The 21,155-nt window shown below is 40.1% G+C and overlaps 1 protein-coding gene across 1 annotated transcript in view; it reads right to left on the bottom strand.

Moving 5' to 3' along the window:
* Positions 1-4,318, bottom strand: part of PHACTR1 (phosphatase and actin regulator 1) — a 547,774-nt gene extending 543,456 nt beyond the window's left edge. Inside the window, exon 1 of the mRNA XM_028107359.2 lies at positions 4,216-4,318. Within this exon, the coding sequence (XP_027963160.1) occupies positions 4,216-4,318 (103 nt within the window). The remainder of the gene's footprint in view (positions 1-4,215) is intronic.
* Positions 4,319-21,155: the final 16,837 nt, after the last annotated feature.

The following is a 21,155-nucleotide window of genomic DNA, read 5'->3' as shown; positions in this document are numbered from 1 at the left end:
CAATTGTTCAGTAAAAAAATTACACAGACTGAAGCTGAGTGTGTGAGTCATCACTGTCAAACCTGGAAGGTGGGTGAACTCAAGTTATATTATGTCAGGACATGGCTGATCTCTATGCCATGTGTATCTTCAACTTCAAGAATTCTCCTTTTGAGTTAATGGAGACCTTCACAGAATTCCCTCTCAGTAAGCAGGTTTTACTGTTGACCAAGCACTCACAGATTAATTGGGAGAGCATCCTTCACTGATGGATGATGAACAGGATGCTCCTAGATTTTTTTCTGCTCTCTGCAACACATCATGCTTTCCAAAGCAGAGTCCCCAGAGGAGTGGGCTCATCTTCTCTACCTCAGGACCAAACCAAAGAATATGAAGGTCCACAGAGCAACCTGCTTTATTCCACAGAGCCAATAACCGACTTTTGAAAATCTCTGGGACTTTCAGAAGAATTTGTCCCACGATAGATTGGATGGCTTTTGTCTTTCTTTTTCACCCTCTGGGATTTCTCTGGCTTTTACTAGCTAAAAGCATCTTCTACTTAGAGGCAGGCCTTTTGCTGCTTCCCAAAAAGAATTGAAAAATAACTGTGATGGGGTCAAAAATATTATAATTCCAGTATCACGGTCTTAGATAACCATTTTTGCAAGTCATAAATAGAGAAGGGGTTGGTTTCAAAGAAGTTTATGAATTTGTAAATAAAACTGATATAAGGATGGCAATGTGGAAAATAAAACAGATTTTCTTGCTTCCCCCTTTAAAAATATTTACACTTTCAAGAACACTTGATCAGTCTACAGAAGTATCAACATGACTTTGAGAATGGACAACTCAAAAAGGCAATAATCACCCACCAGTTGAGTGGATCAAATCCCGGGTCACTGGGTGCTCAGCTCCATACTGTGCTCCCATTTAGACCTTCTTTTAGAAGAGAGTGTTGGATCAGGGTTACTTGATCTCCTGTGCCCCTGTCCCCAGGATGGGCTGGCCAGGAAGAGAGCTGTTGTGTGCTGTGATTCAGCAGCAACACAAAACCCTAATTGCCTCAAATGCCTTTCCCAAGAGCTGGCTCCCATGCTGCCCCCTTTCCACTTGTGCTCAGAATCTCCCCTCAAACACATACATCTGGTTCTGAAAGGGAGGGGTACAGGCTGTGGTCCCCAGGCCTCTCCCCACTCACCCAAGCCCTTTATCAGGCCCAGGGGCTGCTTGTCTAGGTTGTCTAGGAAAGTCTGGGGAGTCTACACCAAGTGGAAGGAGGCTGCCACAGAGGACCTGGGGCAGTGTAGTGAAAGTTCCACATCATAGTGACAGCAGAGCTCCAGACAGGATACTGGGGTTCACCAGCCCTACTTGGTCCAGCTCTGGGGAAGGCATGGGGAGGAGAAAGAGGGGTCTCACTTTTCATGTGAAAAGGAGGACTAGCTGGATAGGAAGTACCAAGACAAACTCACTGTTTTTCAATTTTGCCCTGAGTTGGGTTTTGATGTGACAAGAAAATAATTATTATGTTTTATAATTCATGTAAAATTTAATTTTTTCTTTCTTTCTTTCTTTCTTTCTTTCTTTCTTTCTTTCTTTCTTTCTTTCTTTCTTTCTTTCTTTCTTTCTTTCTTTCTTTCTTTCTTTCTTTCTTTCTTTCTTTCTTTCTTTCTTTCTTTCTTTCTTTCTTTCTTTCTTTCTTTCTTTCCTTCCTTCCTTCCCTCTCTTTCTTTCTTTCTTTCCTTCTTTCTTTCTCTTTCTTTCTTTCTTTCTTTCTTTCTTTCTTTCTTTCTCTCTTTCTTTCTTTCTTTTTCTTTCTATTTTTTTGCTAAAAACAGGAGATTAAACACCTATCAAGCTACATTCTTATTTGGCAGTGGCTTCCTTATGAAATTTCAAGCAGAGGAGGGGATAGTGTTTTGCCAGGGATGTTTATTTTACTGATTTGCTGATGTGTAGCATTTCTTATGTGGCAGACAGTTTTGGTACTTTAAAATCTTACTTCATTAAGGCTCTAGTCAACTGAGGAACTGGGCACTATTATGGTTTCTGTCTTTTTCAGGGGAGGGAAATTCAGATCAAAGAGGTAAGCTTGTCCAGGTTCACTGTAGCAGACCCATGATTTGAACCCCCGCGGTCAGGGTCCCGGGTCTGCAACCACTGTGTCATCCTGCCTCTAATGCGGAGGAAAGTGTTCCTGTCCCGGGAAGGCAGGAGAGAAATTGGACTGGGTGGACTGGTCCTTAAATGTGGGCCCCTAGACTTATGTGCTGCTAGGTAATCATCACTGGAGCTCTTGCTTAAAATGCAAACTCCTAGGCTGTACACCTGGATATCTGATTTAGGAAGGCTGGGGTTTTAAAAAAATCGAAATAGATCATGTTTCAGGACCCCTCCACCTTACTACGAATTCAAAATCCTTTGATTGGAACATCGTTCCGATTTTACCTTAAAATGAACGTGCTGTCAGGAGCACCAGTGGCTTATGCTACCACCTCCCCTGCATTTTCTAGTCATTCCAGCTCTGCTGTCTAAACCACAGTCACGGATGGCGACAATTCTGACCACTCCACCCCCAAACTCCATCTGCTGACAACCACCAGGCTGATTTGAGTCCTCCGAGCCTCCCACACCCTGCCTGCTTTCCTTTCGTGGAAGCCCGGAGCCCACAGACTTCTGAAAAGCTTCAACTGTCTCTGCTGCCATGCAAAGTGGACATCTTTAACACTGTTAATAAACTTGACTCCCCTCCTCTGCTGATGATTGCACAGCTCAGGTAGACAACCCCACCACTGAACATTATTGTCCCACTCAGACTGAATGGATGAGACGCGGTAATGTTTAAACACGGGACCGTCCATGGGGACTGAGCCTCAGCCCCTTTCCTCCATCTACTTCTAGCGTCTTCTTACTTGCCGACCCAGGGGATGCTGGAGGTTCTCGCCAGAGTCTCCCTTTTCTCCTACTTCAGCAACATATTCGTGTCTCTTTAGGGGCCTGAGAGGAGCATTTGCTGACTACATACAACCAGAGGCATGAGGAGAATTAGCTGTTGTATCACTTTGGCTAATTTAAGTTCTGCTGATGAACGCACTGACCCAAGCAAATCAACCAGATCATTTCCCAGCCCCTCCTGACTTTAAGAAGCCTGGATCATACCCAGGAAAATGGAAGCAGAGAAGGAGGCTTGCAAACACTCGAGGCTGCCATGGGAGATTGGCTTGCCAGGAAGGTAAAACCAGTGCAGAGGAGACCTCTGGGAAACCCAAGGCAGATTTCATCAGTGCCCCATGTGAAATACCTGTCACCACCTAACAGTGCGCGATGCCAGAAGTCCCCGAACAGCATTCCTTCTCAGTTCTCCCTTATGACTTCCAAGAACTTGACTACTTTTCTCTTTAAGAATACGGTCATGGCCTTTCTCCTCAGTGCATCCCTTGTACCGTACAGGAGATGCCCATCATCAGATTGATTTGACTGAATACCCTAAATATTCCATAGAATAGAGACAATACACTTTTAAAAAATCTCCTGCCTGTCAGGAGATCCCATAAGACACTGCAGCTTCGTTCCAATGCCCTGGCAAAACATCCTCGATGCACCGTGGAACAGGAAGAGCAAGCCAACAGGAGCCTAACAGACCATCTTGAACTATGTAATAAAAGTGCACATATCAGCCACACTTCACCATAGGCATGCTCCTCGCTGCTCCCCGAGTGCACTGTTAATTCCTCGAGCAGTAACAGAATTCATCTAAAATAGATAAGGCAGCTCTAGAAGTGCAAAGCTTATCTCAGGAACCCCTAATCCAGCTGGATTTCCATCAGATAGATCAGGGTGCCCTAGATCTCCTCAAGTGTAGTGGCTGCAAATTTAACCTTTTCCGGGAGCAGGGAGGAGGGGAGCATCGGATACCTTTCTGGATACCTATGCCTTGGGTGCAAGTAGGTGGGAAATCATTTTCTAACCTAGCTGTCCAAGGGGCATTTGTGTCAAAAGTTAGGTAGGACGCTTTTTTTTTTTTTAAACGACATCCCAGAAGTTGGTGTTTATCCATTCTATTACATGCCTGCCTCAGTTTCAGCAACAGTTTGGTAGAGATGAGTTTTCGATTTAGTAATCCCAGTTACTGACCCTCTGCCCTACAGCTGAAGCTGCTGCAGTAGATACCGAACTGTCAGTATAAACCCAACGTGCAAAAGAGAGGAGTTTACTCTCTTGCTCCCATTGTATTACCTTGAGCTCCTTGACTATAGAAGAATCTCTGAGCTGACTCAACATCCAAGAGTCTATGAGCGGACTCCACATCCAGAAAATAATCCATTTTGGGATAATCCATCCTTGATGTTCCCAAAGCAGAGTTTCAAGACAAAATAGTCACTTGTATGCCTATGAAAAAGGAAAAAAAAATCCACAATATTTTAGACTGTCAAATAGATGTTTAAAACCCTATATGTATACACACATACATATATATATAAACATATATGTGTATACAATGTATTATATTTGTTATATATTATAAGGATATATATTTATATATATATATGTATAGATATATTAACAATTTTGGAATAAGAACTATCCCATTATAATACTCCCTCATTTGATATTTCCAATTCCAAAGCCACCCTCAACATAGCTTTCCTACTGTATGAGAAAATGCAACATTTAATGAGCATTCATTAAAAGAAATATATTCTACTCCGAAAAAAAAACCAAACAAACCAGATGATTCAAGCTAAAGAGAAATAACATACCAGTCTTTCCTTGTTGTAAATTAACTGGAAAATAGGCTGTTAAATTCATATGCTATCCGTTTTCAAAAGGTCTGTCTGATGAATGGCACCGTTAAGTGTCAGCCGTTCTGAACTAATCCTCAGTTGGTCCAGGGAGTTCCGACTCCCCTAGAGCAGCGAGAATCGTCTGGGAATCCGAGCCTCCACTTATAGGTGCCTTGCGTTTATGACACATGCTGACATGTTTGCTGTAAAAAATGCGTTGGATTCCTTCCTTTTTGGTGATTCCCTTCAGCACATTTTATAAAGTGCTACAGTATCATCACCTGCTTGCCCTTGACCCAGGCTGCTTTTGAGAAAGAATCCTGGTTTGTAGGCAACGATCTCCATAATATGATCATGCACTAGCCTGTCAGGAAGCTGATGCACTTCATTAAAAAGCATTCAGCCTGTTGGGTTCTTTTTAGCATATGTAGCCTTTCCCTGATACTTGCACACATGAAGTGTCTCTCCTCTTTCTAACAGTGCATATTTTAATATAAGAACCCAAATTTGGTAAAAGGAGACTTTAAAAAATACCCAAAGGTACCCAAACAGCAAATCATACTTACTGCAAGAGGAAAAAAAAAATCAAGGACTAACTGCTGGCAGTAAAAGCAAGAAAAATTTCAGCTGGAGTGTCTTTGATCTCACTAAATTCCCAATGAAAGTAAACAATTTTGATTGTTTGATTGGAACAGTGATGAATAGTATATACAGTCCACTGGACCTCCTTTATCACATAAAATGGCCAGAGCATGTTACCTTAGCAACAGAAGGTGACGCCAGCCTCAGCCTCTTTGTATCCTCCACTCTGAAGGAAGAAAATGACCAGTTTCCCGTATAAAACTTGGGCACAAAATCATCACCATCAAAATCTACATGTAACCATCATGTGGTCTGGTCCCTATCACCCCGTCCATCTCTTACACAGAGAAGTGTCATCGTCTTTGAAAAATGGGTTTTGGCTTTAATAATTTATGTTTATAACCCCAAGTCACAGTTTGATTTGCAGTTGCAACAGAATTACATGATTAAACAATGAGTAGGATAGAAAAGTTGTCTAGCAATTGTTGGGGGGGCACCCAGTTCTTACCCTGACACTGGCTCTTCGTTGTAGGGAAAGGCTGTTTGAGCTTAGCATATGTTAAATGTTCCCCTGTTATAATTAATACATAGATCAGTCACCAGCATCGCGGCTGAAAATAACTCTCTTTCCTTCTGCGAATCAGTCACTGGAAGAAGCTGAAAAAGCTGCCTGAAATTTCCCAGCTTTTAAAAAATGCATTATAACATAGCTCTTTCGGGAGCTGTCCCCCCACCCCACAGAAAAGAAAGGTAGCCAAAAATGAGACAGGAAAGGAAGAGTCCTGAAGTTAGCAGATACTCACCAGCAGGACACCGCAGAGCATCAAATGAAGCTGTGCAATGCTGCTGAGCACGCGAGCCCAAATGAACAGCTTCTAATTTTCCCTTCAATCTCAATTCAAGAGCACTGAGCAGAGGCAAGTGATGGATTTGCCCATTTTATATTGTGATGAAATGCAACCCTTAAAAAGAGATCTGAGTGGAGCTGCTCTTTAGAACACATTAGACTGCTAATTTAAGAAAATTGAAAGGTTTTGTTTTACTGTCTTTTATGTGTTCTCTCTGCTACCCCCTCAATTTAATTTGCATTTAAAATTATGCTCATGTCTCCTCAGTTCTCCAAGGTGGGGAGTACTTTCTAATCACGATGGCTGCTTGGGTAGGGGTTGGTGCAACGCCACTTTTATTCTGAGCTGCAAAACAAGGTGGGTAATTATAATTGTGAGCAGTTTTCTGGAGTGAAATATAAAGTGAACATCTGATTTCACCCCCTCCCTCTTCCTGGCCTTTCTTCCCCTTCCTGCCTCTGACTGCTTGGTCAAAGCTCCAGCCCAAATCATGCCAATCTGTCTAAAAGCATTCTTTTCTGTCTGAATGTAACAAAGTAAACCCAACAGCAAAAGGAAACTTTGGTTAGATACCTGAGCTTATTCTGGTGGGATATCCTCCCTACCAGACCTAGGGAAGGACTTTTAGACACAATACTTGGAGATGTGCTCATGAAAGGCATAATGAGAGCCAAATGCAAGCCCGATAGTGGGTTTTTGACCCTTTGTTGACCAAGAATTAGTAATAAGTGTGGCATGGTGTGCGGTATGTTGGATTGTTAAGAAAAAAGAAGGTACATTTGAGAAGTCTTGGATGGAAGGCCACCACACTCCTCCCTCCCACAGACACAGTTCTTCCGGCTGCTTTTGAGACAAACCTGAAAATCTGCTGTTTGTCTTGTGGGCTCTCCCACCCAATCAGAACAAATCAGATACCAAGCTGGGGCTGCTGAATTAAGCCTGATGAAAGAGGAAGCTAAAACTACCAATCACAGGTTCTTGTAGGGAAAGTACACTTTGGAGCAGCATCCTCAATGCTTTGCCCAGACCCAAGGACTTACTTTTTGTAAGGTTACATTTCTATTCAGCCTCCATTGGAGACATGCTGATCACTTGACATTTACAAGAGGAGAAAGCTGTCTTCTGGTTTCTTTAGCTTACATTGAGGTGTGGGCGACAGATTCTGAACTCTCTATTGTGAATCCACTGAAATTGTAATGACTCATAGGTGAGAGAGAGAGAGATGGGGAGAGAGAATGTGCAATCTACTGCTGCTGACAAACACCGAACATTTAGGTGAGTGCAGATGAATGATTGAAGACAGAGATGCTAAATTGGAAATTTGAAAAATAGAGTTGATTTCCAGAGGTTGGGGGATGGGTTTGGAAGTAAATCATTTCTGGAGACTTGACCCTCAAGAAAGGTAAATTTGAAGTGTCTTACACAATGTACATGCAATATGAAAGGACCATGATTTAAGAAAACTCAGAGAGGAAAATTTCAACTTAGAGAAAGAAATATATTTGAGAAGGAGATGATTCTTCACTTGCAAAATGGGGACTTCATTTTAATAAATAATTAGCAACTGGGTTTTTTTTTTTTTAAACATAATATGACCAGCTTCTGAAATAGATTTTCAAAAAATGCTTTTATTCTCTGAGAGAATAGATATAGATTGCATATAGGAATATCTGGGTGAGGAATTATTTTTAAAAGTGGGAAGCATTGTAATGTTCAAAAGCCAATGTCATGATCTGATCAGCTCAGCTCTGTTTTGTAACTTTAATCTGCTCAAAAGCAACATTTATAATGATCCATTGTTCTGAGGTATAATAGAACCGGAAGGTGAAGTTAGAGCAAGGATTCAGACTAACACTTATGTAGCACTGAACAATTCAGCCCAAATCATCTTCAAGACATCAGCTTGAAAAGTTAACTCAGACAATGTTAACATACCCTGTGAGCAAGAAATAAAAAATTATTTTAAAAGAGGCCAAAGTAGAGTTATATCTTTTACACCAAAGGTGTTATAATATGGAAGTTTGGAACTGTAAGACTGAAAAAAATAATCCAGGATTTTTACAAATACACGACATGGCAGAGATATGTATACTTGCTATTCAGTTTGGTGACAAGAGCATATGTGTATGAGTACAAAGGGAAGCAGTATTTGATTAATTCAAAATGGAGGTATATTTCACGATGGAATCTGGAGACCAGGGAAGATATCAGCTTGCATTAATTAATTTTGGGGTATACTTATTTATTCTATTGGATGGCATAAGACCTAGACATTTTGGGAAAGGAAGTCACATGATTTGTAAGTAGACAACTGGCTTTTTTGTTCTTTTGGTATCATCGTATTGGCTTCCATCAGAGTCAGTCTGGGTTTACTGTTTACTAAGAGATGAAGAGTTTTGTGTTGTCAACAATTTTATAATTAATTTTACTTGTTTAATTGCTTCACTGTATTCCAGAGCTCTCTAGCAGACAATGTTTTATATTTGTGGTGAACTATATGAAGTTCTGCCTTCTCTCTGCATGAAATCTTGGGGAAGTTTCTCTTTCCCCAACAAACCCAACTTTAATTTTAAAATATTAGAAGCTCTCTTAAAGTGTGGGAGCATTTTGGATTCCTTGGTGGGGTCCCTACATTGAAGATCTTTTGTTAAGTGCTAGCTTCCTAAATAAGTATAGAAAACAATATATTCATTCTATTTCTGCAAATAGTTGACCTCAGAATATGTTGCAATAGCAGTGGTTTCTCTTTGCTTGGCAAGTCACTCTCTTATTTTTTAACCCATCCCTCAAAAGAAGTCTCTCCTTCCCTGCTCACTAAGGGTTGTCATTAAATGGTAGGAGACTGCAAACATTTTATCTGAGGTTTTATCCATATTGAACTCTCCCTGGGAGATGAAACACTTTAAGCCATCGTCAGTTACTTTTACTTTAAAGTAGATGAATTTCCAGACTTTTCTTGTGAGAAGGTTTTGATGATAGTTGGAAAGCTAACGAAGGCTGCAAGAGTTGGGAGGGTAGACTGGGAAAAAAGATGTCTCACAGGGAGGAGAAGCCTAATTATATTCCATGTAAGCATGTAGTCATGTTTTGAGGCCTCACATATGTATAAGGTGCCAGGTATAGGCATACCTTGGAGATACTGCAGGTTCAGTTCCAGATCACTGCAAAGAAGTAAATATCACAATAAAGCAAGTCAAGTGAATTTTTTGGTTTCTCAGTGTTGTTTACACTGTACTATAGTATATTAGGTGTTTAATAGCGTTATGTTTAAAAAAATGTACATATCTTAATTTAAAGATACTTCGATGCTAAACAATGCTAATCATCATCTGAGCTTTCAGAGAATTTGCAATCTTTTCGCCAGTGGAAGTTCTTGCCTCCATGTTGATGGTTGCTGACCAGTCAGGATGGTGGTTGCTGAAGGGGGGTGGCTGTGGCTAGTTCTTAAAATAAGACAAAAATGAAGTTTGCCACACCAATTGATTCTTCCTTTCATGAATGATTTCGCTGGAGCTTGTGATGCTGTTTGATAAACATTTTACCCAGAGTAAAAATTTCTTTCAGAATTGGAATCAATCCTCTCAAATCCCCTGCTGCTGTTTGATCAACTAAATTTATGTCATATTCTAAATCCTTTGTTGTCATTTCAACAGTCTTTATGGCATCATCACCAGGAGTAAATTCCATCTCAAGAAACTACTGTCTTTGCTCACCCATAAGAAGCACCTCCTCATCTGTTCAGGTTTTATTATGAGATGACAGCAATTCAGTCCCATCCTCAGGCTCACTTCTCACTCTAGCTCTCTTGCTGTTTCCACCACATCTGCAGTGACTTCCTCCACTGACATCTTGAACCCCTCATGCCTGAGTGTGGGAATCAACTTCTTCCAAACTCCTGTTCATCTTAATATTTTGACCTCTTCCCATGAATCACAAATGTTCTTAATGGCACCTAGAAGGGCAAATGCTTTCCAGAACGTTTTCAATGGACTTTGTCCAGATTCATCAGAGGACCTTTTGACATGCCTTCCTCACCAAGTGTAACCATTTCTAGCCTTTGATTCAAAGTGAGAGATGTGTGACTCTCTTTCACTTGGACACTTAGAGACCACTGTAAAATTATTAATTGGCCTCATTTCAATATTGTTGTATCTCAGGGAATAAGGAGGTCTGAGAAGGAGAGAAATAGGAGAACGACCAGTTGGTGGGACAGTCAGAATACACACAACATTAATTGATTTGGCACGTCGTCTTATATGGGTGTGGTTTGTGATGCCCCATAACAATTGCAATAGCAGCATCAAAGATCACTGATCACCGATCACCATAACAAACATAATAATAATAAAGTTTGAAATGTTGTGAGAATTACCAAAATATAACCCAGAGACATGAAGTGAGTGAACAAATTCTGTTGGAAAAATGGAGCCAATACACCTGCTCAATGTAGTATTGTCAGAAACCTTCAATTTGTAAAAAACACAGTATCTGTGAAGTGCAATAAAGCAAAGTGCAATAAAATGAGGTAAGCCTGCATTCAGCTGGCAGAGATGGGCATTAAATGTGTAAACATCTTAATTTGGACCAGGGATTGACACTGCCACAAAGGACCATAGGCAGACTTCTAAATCCTATTTAAGAACTTCGTGTCAAAATTGTTCCCCCTTGGCCCATTCTCAGCAGGAAAATTGTTCAAAATAAAAATCACACAGCCCCCTGTTCTGGACTGCATTGGAGAAAGCCACATTAGAAGAGAAGTGGCATTGGCCAATATGGTAGAGGCCAGGGCCAAGAAGAATGAAGTCTTTAGCTCCGCTTACTGCCCACTTCTGAAAATATTCTTTCCCCTCTTTTAATACTTGTAGAAGGGCTGGTTCACAGAGTTGAAAAGAACAATAGTTGAAAATGGCATTGTACTCTTCTGCCAACTGGATTCTAGTAAGTTGATCTTTCTTATAATACAGAAATTTCTTTGCTTGGCAGAAAGAATACTCATACATTATATTTCTATCTTAGTGTTTATCTAATGGATCTGGAAATAGGGAAATGAAGAGATGTTGAGTAGGGAAAGGAATCCTTAAGCAACTCTCTACTTACTGTAACTCTCAAATCCCTAACTATGAAGATGTGAAAAGGCTCTCAGCCTTTCCCCTAAGGTCAGGAACGCGGCAGGGATGTCCACTCTCACCACTGCTATTCAACATAGTATTAGAAGTCCTAGCCACAGCAATCAGACAACAAAAAGAAATCAAAGGCATCCAAATCGGCAAAGAGGAAGTCAAACTCTCACTCTTTGCAGATGATATGATACTGTATGTGGAAAACCCAAAAGACTCCACCCCAAAACTGCTAGAACTCATACAGGAATTCAGTCAAGTAGCAGGATATAAAATCAATGCACAGAAATCAGTGGCATTCTTATACACCAACAACAAGACAGAAGAGAGACAAATCAAGGAGTCTATCCCATTTACAATTGCACCCAAAACCATTAGATACCTAGGAATAAATCTAACCAAAGAGGCAAAGGATCTGTACTCAGAAAACTATAAAATACTCATGAAAGAAATTGAAGAAGACACAAAGAAATGGAAAAACGTTCCATGCTCATGGATTGGGAGAATCAACATTGTGAAGATGTCAATGCTACCTAGAGCAATCTACACATTCAATGCAATCCCCATCAAAATACCATCCACTTTTTTCAAAGAAATGGAACAAATAATCCTAAAATTTGTATGGAACCAGAAGAGACCCCGAATAGCCAGAGGAATACTGAAAAAGAAAAGCAAAGCTGGCGGCATCACAATTCCGGACTTCCAGCTCTATTACAAAGCTGTCATCATAAAGACTGTATGGTACTGGCACAAAAACAGACACATTGATCAATGGAACAGAATCGAGAGCCCAGAAATGGACCCTCAACTCTATGGTCAACTTATTTTTGACAAAGCAGGAAAGAATGTCCAATGGCAAAAAGACAGTCTCTTCAACAAATGGTGTTGGGAAAATTGGACAGCCACATGCAGAAGAATGAAACTGGACCATTTCCTTACACCACACACAAAAATAGACTCCAAATGGTTGAAAGACCTAAACGTGAGACAGGAGTCCATCCAAATCCTAAAGGAGAACACAGGTAGCAACCTTTTCGACATTAGCTGCAGCAACTTCTTCCTAGAAACATCGCCAAAGGCACGGGAAGCCAGGGCAAAAATGAACTATTGGGATTTCATCAAGATAAAAAGCTTTTGCACAGCAAAAGAAACAGTCCACAAAACCAAAAGACAACCGACAGAATGGGAGAAAATATTTGCAAATGACATATCAGATAAAGGGCTAGTATCCAAAATCTATAAAGAACTTATGAAACTCAACACCCAAAGAACAAATAATCCAATCAAGAAATGGGCAGAAGACATGAACGGACATTTCTCCAAAGAAGACATCCAAATGGCCAACAGGCACATGAAAAAGTGCTCAACATCGCTCGGCATCAGGGAAATCCAAATCAAAACCTCAATGAGATACCACCTCACACCCGTCAGAATGGCTAAAATTAACAAGTCAGGGAACGACAGATGTTGGCGGGGATGTGGAGAAAGGGGAACTCTCCTACACTGTTGGTGGGAATGCAAGCTGGTGCAACCACTCTGGAAAACAGTATGGAGGTTCCTCAAACAGTTGAAATTAGAGCTACCGTTCGATCCAGCAATTGCACTACTGGGTATTTACCACAAAGATACAAATGTAGGGACCCGAAGGGGTACGTGTACCCCAATGTTTATAGCAGCAATGTCTACAATAGCCAAACTGTGGAAAGAGCCAAGATGCCCATCAACAGATGAATGGATAAAGAAGATGTGGTATATATACACAATGGAATATTATGCAGCCATCAAAAGGAATGAGATCTTGCCATTTGCAACGACGTGGATGGAACTGGAGGGTGTTATGCTGAGTGAAATAAGTCAACCAGAGAAAGACATGTATCACATGACCTCACTGATATGAGGAATTCTTAATCTCAGGAAACAAACTGAGTGTTACTGGAATGGTTGGGGGTGGGAGGGATGGGGTGGTTGGGTGATAGACATTGGGGAAGGTATGTGCTACGGTGAGCGCTGTGAATTGTGCAAGACTGTTGAATCACAGATCTGTACTTCTGAAACAAATAACGCAACATATTTTAAGAAAAAAGAAAAAGAAGAAGATAACAGGAGAGGAAGAAAAGGGGAGTATGTCAGAGGGGGAGACGAACCATGAGAGATGATGGACTCTGAAAAACAAACTGAGGGTTCTAGAGGGGAGGGGGGTAGGGGGATGGGTTAGCCTGGTGATGGGTATTGAGGAGGGCACATTCTGCATGGAGCACTGGGTGTTATGAACAAACAATGAATCATGGAACACTGCATCAAAAACTAATGATGTAATATATGGTGATTAACATAACAATAAAAAATTAAAAAAAAAAAGATGTGAAAATGGCCAGCTACTGATGGAGAAATGCATTGACAGTAGTAGCTTTTTTAAACACGAATTTGAAGATGTATCTTAATGGTATTTGACCTCATTCACCCTGGCAAGAAATCACATTGCCCTCAATTCTTTATGGGTAGAGTGTGTGTGTAGTTTGTTTTCAACTCTCCTGGAGGGAGAAAAATTAATCACAAGTTCAATTGCATTTTCCTAGTCCTCCTAAAAATCCAGATAAGCAACTTGAAAATATCCCAAGATGGGTTGAAGGAAGAAAGAATAGTGATCTCTGAGGGCATGGGTCTTATAGACCCTACAGAAGATGTGGCTCCTGAACTTCCAAAGAACATTAGGAAAATAAGATTGAATATAGCAGTGAGAGCCCACAAGGAGTGAGTTTGAATTGTGTCAAAACAGTATTAGTCATTTTTAGGTCATTTCAAGGTCATTTTGGAAATCCCATACTACTATGCAAACTGAGGATTACTAATAGATAGATTGGATAGATAAATAGATAGAGATGTACAAGTAGAAGTAGAGATTAGAAAAAGACAGAGAGGTAGACAGAGATAGAGATATACAGACACAGAAGAAGAAAATGATCAAAATGAATTTAGACATGTGGTAACCTTGAACTACGTTTTTTCCCCTTCCCAAATGCCAAGGTCAAAAACCAAACAAAACTGTATAAATCAAAGAAACTTTGGTAACTATTTCATCCCTTTTAGGTGTTTAATATATTGACACATTCTACAACAAGGTCTATGTGCTTAAATATTAATACCAAATATTTTCCCTATGCATATGTGTAAGGGTATTTGCATAACAAATATTATTATTATTCATGACACAGCTCCCGGTTTGTTTTCAGAGATAAATGTCTTTGGGATCTATCACCCAAAGGCACTGAGGAGCATCATATCACAGGTATCAGGTTTCTAAATCAGCATTCCTTGCTCCTAGTGGATTGAAGATAACAGAAGACCCATCTTCACCACCATGCTTAGAAAGGGTAGTGATGGTAGGTGGGTGCTTGCTTCTGAAACAAAGAGAACCTTATTGCTATTTACTGAGTTTTCATTTTTCACAAGCATTATTAGTACTGGAAAAAAAATTGTCAGATTTAGCTTCAAATACTCATTGCTATATAATAAACACCAAAGAAATGTTTTCCAGTCATTCTGGAGACAATGCAGTAATGTAGTTAAAAATATTGCCTTGGGAATCCAGGTTTTGCTGCTTGTTAGCTGAGCAAGCTAACTTCTCTAGGTCTCATCTTCCATTCTCTGTAGAATAAAAATAAAAATAAGAATCGAATGAGATAACCTACGTAGACAACAGAGAACCTGACACACAGGAAGCATCTAGGTTAGGTATTACTTTAAAATATTTCTTCAACAGCTTAGAAATATAGGGAGTTGTGAGAGTAAGACATCCCATCCCATGCACCCCAACCACATTTGTCTCATGTATTATTGAAATATTACCTCTAGATGCATCTAGAATGGTACCTGGCCCATAGTAAGCGCCCCAGAGTGTTAATTATTATAATTATCTTCCCCCCACAGAGAGCTGGTGGACTTGATGAGCTCTTCCATGTGTGTTCTTTTTCTAGAGAGCCACGCAAAGGAGGGGAGCATCTAGAACCCCTGCCAACATATCCTCACCAAAAGGGCAGCTGTTTTTCTTTCTACCACTCTGCTTTCCTTTTCCTGCAACAGGGAGCTACAAACTATAGCAGAATTTTGGCCACTCTTTCTCATAAACTCATCTCTTTCCTTAGCCAAATTAAATGACTATATATATATATATATATATATATATATATACACACACACACACTTGGAGCAGAATAGGCCCTTTATCCATTGCGTAATAAAAAGCTCAACATGAGAAGTTTCTATTTTTCCAGGGGTAGGTCCAGACATGTTTTCTGGTCTAAATGTTCAGTCACTATTCATTTATTTGTAATTATTTAATTGGGGATACTTGTTTATCATTCACCATGTGCCAGGCAATGCATGAGTTGTTGGGAATACATTAATAAACTAGAACCAACTTTTTTCATATTAAGGCATACACTGAAAATGATCATATGTGTAAATGAGTAGATATGTTCAGGGGCAGTCAGCTTTGGGGGCTCAGCCATCCAGGGCTTGGGGGGCAACAACTTGGCATATGCCAATTGGGAAGCTCTATATAAGATGCACAACTTTTAACATATTTAATTTATCCATAGCTTTTCAAATTAGATGAAAAAGGCAGCATCTAGTTGATGGTGGGAGAATGGAGGAGTAGACAGTAATCAAACTTAGCACAGTGTTTAACCCTAAAATTGCAGATTGGTAATCTATGTCAGAACTTTGAATTAGTGATTAAAATGATGAAGGGGCCAACTGATGGAGGAACCCAACACAGAAGGGTTGGTAAAAACATTATGTTTTACCAAACAATTTTAAAAAATGATTTCAAGGGCCTCTGGGCGGCTCAGTCAGTTAAGTGTCTACCTTTGGCTCAGGTCAAGATCTCAGGGTCCTGGGATAGAGCCCAGAGTCTGGCTCCCTGCTCAGCAGGGAGCCTGCTTCTTCCTCTGCGCACCCCCCCCAACTTGTGCTCACTCTCTTTCAAATAAATAAATAAAATCTTTAAAAAAATGATTTCAAGAACTATGGGTTTTAGATCAATTGCTTATTTAAAAAAAAATATTCCCCTGCGGGGCGCCTGGGTGGCTCAGATGTTGGGCATTTGCCTTCGGCTCAGGTCATGATCCCGAGGTCCTGGGATCGAGTCCCGCATCGGGTTCCCTGCTCGGCGGGGAGCCTGCTTCTCCCTCTGCCTCTGCCTCTCTCTCTCTCTCCCTGTCTGTCATGAGTAAATAAATAAAATCTTTAGAGAAAAAAAAATATTCCCCTGCGACCCCCCCCCACCCATCCCGCGACAATTTAATGACAACTGCCTTGGGGGAGTTACCACCAGTTTTTGTGTATTTCACAAATCCCTTCTGGAAGAAAAATAACAGGACCACATTGTTTTTCACTAGCTTGGAAGTTGTGATGCCCAAGGTAGTTGGAAGAAGTCCATGTTCTTTAGCTGATAGGGCCTTGGGAGTGACATTTTTTTCAGGTTAGTGTAACCTCCTTTGGCAGGGTAAACATTTGGGCTGCATTTTTTTTAAGAGCTCTTGATTTAAAAAGCTCCTAGCTGTAAACAGCAAGAATCCACAGTCACATTTTTAACATAGCTCCAGAGGAACTATGATTTAAAATCAAAAGTCTTCTCATTCCTATGGCAACCAACAGAAGTATTCAACTAATGCTACATGCTGTGTACATTAAGCTATGCATTGTGTACCCCCGCCCCCCACTATCCCCTCCCAATGGATTCAACCTGAACTTCACTGAATTGTACACCTTGAAAAGGATCAGTGTCTTAGACACAGAGTTGGTTTCCAACATGCAAGCGTCAAACCCATGAATGTAAAGGGGAAGAGTCCCCCCGAAGGAAACCTTTACACACCCAGAGGGAAAATGTACCCCAAAATAGAGATACCGTCTGCTTCCCTGATTTGATAGGTTTGAGAGCTCCTTGTTTGAAAGCCAGACTTGAATCTGTGAAGAGATTCCCTTGAGTTACAACCCTTTTTGGGAGCAGCTACCATGAAGATAACATATGTGGTGAGACAGAGCCAAGAAAGCACCCACTGGGCTGCAACGCAGCTCTGGGAACATTTATAACACATTCTCAGGAAGCTGGAGTGGTTAGTCATGGGTGTGGAGAAAGTCCCCCTCTGCGTCGACTGTCTCATAGGCCCTAGGTGTTGGCTGTCACCATTACTGTCTGTTCTTCAAGGAGGACCCCAGTGGTTCTGTTTTAAAGAGTAAGACTAAGACCCTGAAGCCTGAGATTCAAAGGTCCAAAGGTCAAACAAGCCTGAATCCTGGTTGAGTGTTTTTTGAATTTCCAAGGAAAAATCATTATCAGGGTGGAAATGGTCTGGGATGTTTTGCATAAAACTTGCTTAGATTTTAAGATATTGACAAAATGTGGATTAGTCATTCATTTTTGTACCTTTGGGAAGGTTCAGAGGAACATTTTGGAACAGAACGAAGCAGGATATGCCACTGGCTTCTTTCTAGAGGCCAACCATTGTCCCTCTGTCTCCCAAACTTCCTCAATTAGGATGTATGTCTACGGGGCTGTTGGGTTAAGACTCTGTCGTCAATCACTGTATTCCTGGGAAGTGTGAGTATTGGGAACTAAGAACCCCAGGTGTTGATCCTAAATCTATTGCTCAGTGATGATAGGCACATGACTCATCAGCTGTGGGCTTTTCTTTCCCTCTCATGTAAGATGGAGATGTTAAATGATTGAGTCTGTAGGTCAAAAGTAACTTATTGCTCAAAGAGTCTAGAATTTTCAGAACTGAAGTCAATAGAACTGAGGCCTGATTAAACTTTCTGACTCTTTTATTTCTTTTTTGTAAAGTGAGACCAGAATATTTAGAAGTGAATCACACTGTGAGACCCATGGTATAGAATCTTGCTGCTCAAAATGTGTCCATGGATGAACAGCATCAGCATTACCTGGGCACTTGGGAACCATAGGATCTTGGGCCCCACCCCAGACCTACTGTTTCAGAATCTGCATTTTAACAAGCTTTTCAAGAAATTGATGTGCACATTAAAATTTGAGAACCAATGCCATAGGGTATGTATGGAGGTGATGTTCTATTGCTAAATTTGTTGACAGCCAGGTGAACTGTTTTAAGCACTGTGATCTACTTTAGTCTCAACCCCCAAGGTAATTACTGATTGTTATTCTCATTTAACAGATGAGAAAACCAAAGTGCAAAGAGATAATGTAACTTGCCTACAGTTACACAAGAAATAGGTTCTTAGGTGGTAAAACCAAGGTAGATTTAAGGTGGACTTCTCCATAAGGCCATTCAGCTAAGAAGGGAAAGGAGTGTCCACTAGGCCTTCTTCAGATTGTCTACCATTTTAAACATCTCCATTTATTAATAGATAGAGTCTCCCGGCATAAAAGCCCTTTGTTGGACCCTACCCACCTTCCAACTTGACATGGATTTTTCAGTTGAAAAATCATCATTTGATTCTCATGACTACATCATATGGAAACCAGGAGTGGGATTATGACTTCGTTTTACAGAAGGGGTTGATGTAAAGCCTAAGAACTGAGTGGACTCGTCTGCGCTGGTAAGTCACAGAGCCCAAGCAAAAGCACAGATGTTTGGGTGCCATGCCCAGTATCACTAACTATTGTGTCTGATTCAGAATATTCATTGTGCTACCCACGTGTGGCTATGTGTGTCTATTCTGACCAAGACAATGGATAGTGCCTTTTGGTGATGCATTTTTTTTAATTAAAAAATTTTAAATTGTTGTACAGTATGCATAACATAAAATTTACCATCTCACCATTTTAAAGTGTAGAGTTCAGTGGTATGAAGTACACCTATATTGTTGTGAAACCATCACCACCATCTATCTTTAAAACTCTTTGTTTTGCAAAACTGAACCCTGTACCCACTAAACAATAACTCCCCATTCCTTGCTCTTCCCAGTCTCTGGCAACCATCCTTCTACTTTCTGTCTGTATGAATTCAACTATTCTACGTACCATATATAAGTGGAATCATATTGTATTTGTGCTTTTGTGACTGGCTTATTTCACTCAGCCTAACGTCTTCAAAGTTTGTCCATGTTATAGCATGTGTCAGAATTTTCTTCCTTTCTAAGGCTGAATAATATTCTATTTATGGATATACCACATTTTGTTTATCTATTCACCTGCTAATGGCCACATGGGTTGCTTCTACCTTCTGGCAATTGTGAATAATACTGCTGAGAATGTGGGTTTACAAATACCTCTTCAAGTTCTGCTTTCAATTCTTTAGGTTTATTCCCAGAAGTGGAATTACTGGGTCATATGGGAGTTCTATTTTTAATTTTTCTGAGGAACTGCCATACTGTTTTTCCATTGTGGCTGTACCATTTTATATTCCCATCAACAGTGCAAAAAAGAAAGTTATTTTTTTAATTGAAAGAAAAGTTAATTTTTTAAAACTTTTTTTAAAAAAGACTTATTTATTTTAGAGAGAGACAAGTGGGGGGAGCAGGGGGAGTGGCAGAGGGGAAAAAAAATCTCAGCAGACTCCCTGCTGAGCATGGAGCCTAACACCAGCTTGATCCCCAGACTCTGAGATCATGACCTGAGCTGAAATCAAGAGTCCAACACTTAACTGACTGAGCCACCCAGGTGCCCCAAGAGTTAATTGATTTTAATGTCCATTTTTCTACCTCATACATTTCAGTTAATGTTCTGGGAGATTGAAAGGCTGACTTCTAAACACTTAACCCAACCCAATGGTATTTTCAATCCTTGGGAAGGAGTTATACTGTATCTTTCTTACTCTTTTTTTTTTCTTAAACATTTTATTTGAGAGAGAGAGAGAAAGAGAGCACAATTGGGGGGGAGGGGCAGAGGGAGAGGGTGAAACAGACTCCCCGCTGAGCAGGGAGCCCAACACAGGACTCGATCCCAGGACCCTGGATCATGACCTGAGCCGAAGGCAGACACTTAACTGACTGAGCCACCCAGGCATCCTGTATCTTTCTTACTCTTAAACATGGACAGCGTATTGTGAGACTTCTACATTAGAGGAACAGCAATTCTTGCTCTAATTGTTTTACATAGCAGCAAGTCATTTTGAATACTAATACTGGAAGTAAACTGGTTTTAAAAGAAGGGAATATATATATATATATAAAGGTCTATTTTTGAGATATTAAACTAAATTAGAGTGGCTTCAAAGCCAACATATCATTTAAGTGAGATAGAAACATCCATTCAAAAGTAAAAATGGTCCTTTGGAATGTTTATGTGGTTATCTTGTTTCACAGAATGAGCTATTGTTGAAATATATTGTTAAATGGTATAAAGGATTTTTCATATCATCACTTGGGCAATACAACTAAGAAAAATATGGCTCTATCCAATTTATTTTGAGCCTGGTTTGAATCTCTCTGAAGTTGTCTTCAGAAGGAGGCATCTTCCTCAAAAATCTCACTTAAACTTTCCAGAGTTAATTTTTTCCACTTCAGTTTTTGTCTGCTCTTAAGAAATGTTGAGAAAAATCTATATATGGAGAACAATATATATATAGCACATAAACATGCACACACTGAATGAAAAACTGTTTCTAGAAACAAACATTCTCCTATTCAAAAGATCTACAAAACTTTAATTCGTTTATCAGAAAATAATGAGGCACAGAGGTCTTATTTTATCTCTATTTTTTTAGCTTTTTAAAAAAAATTTTATTATGTTAATCACCGTACATTACACATTAGTTTTTGATGTAGTGTTCCATGATTTGATCTCTATTACGGCTGAATTATTTGTCACAATAACTGGGCAAATCCCTATAATATCAAGTCGGCAATTGAATAATTGATACTTCCTA

This window comes from Eumetopias jubatus, unplaced genomic scaffold (genome assembly GCF_037043125.1).
Source record: "Eumetopias jubatus isolate StellerSeaLion01/CBP00866 unplaced genomic scaffold, mEumJub1_p1.0 scaffold_6, whole genome shotgun sequence".
Taxonomy (NCBI): domain Eukaryota; kingdom Metazoa; phylum Chordata; class Mammalia; order Carnivora; family Otariidae; genus Eumetopias; species Eumetopias jubatus.
This window is presented reverse-complemented; position numbering and strand designations above follow the sequence as displayed.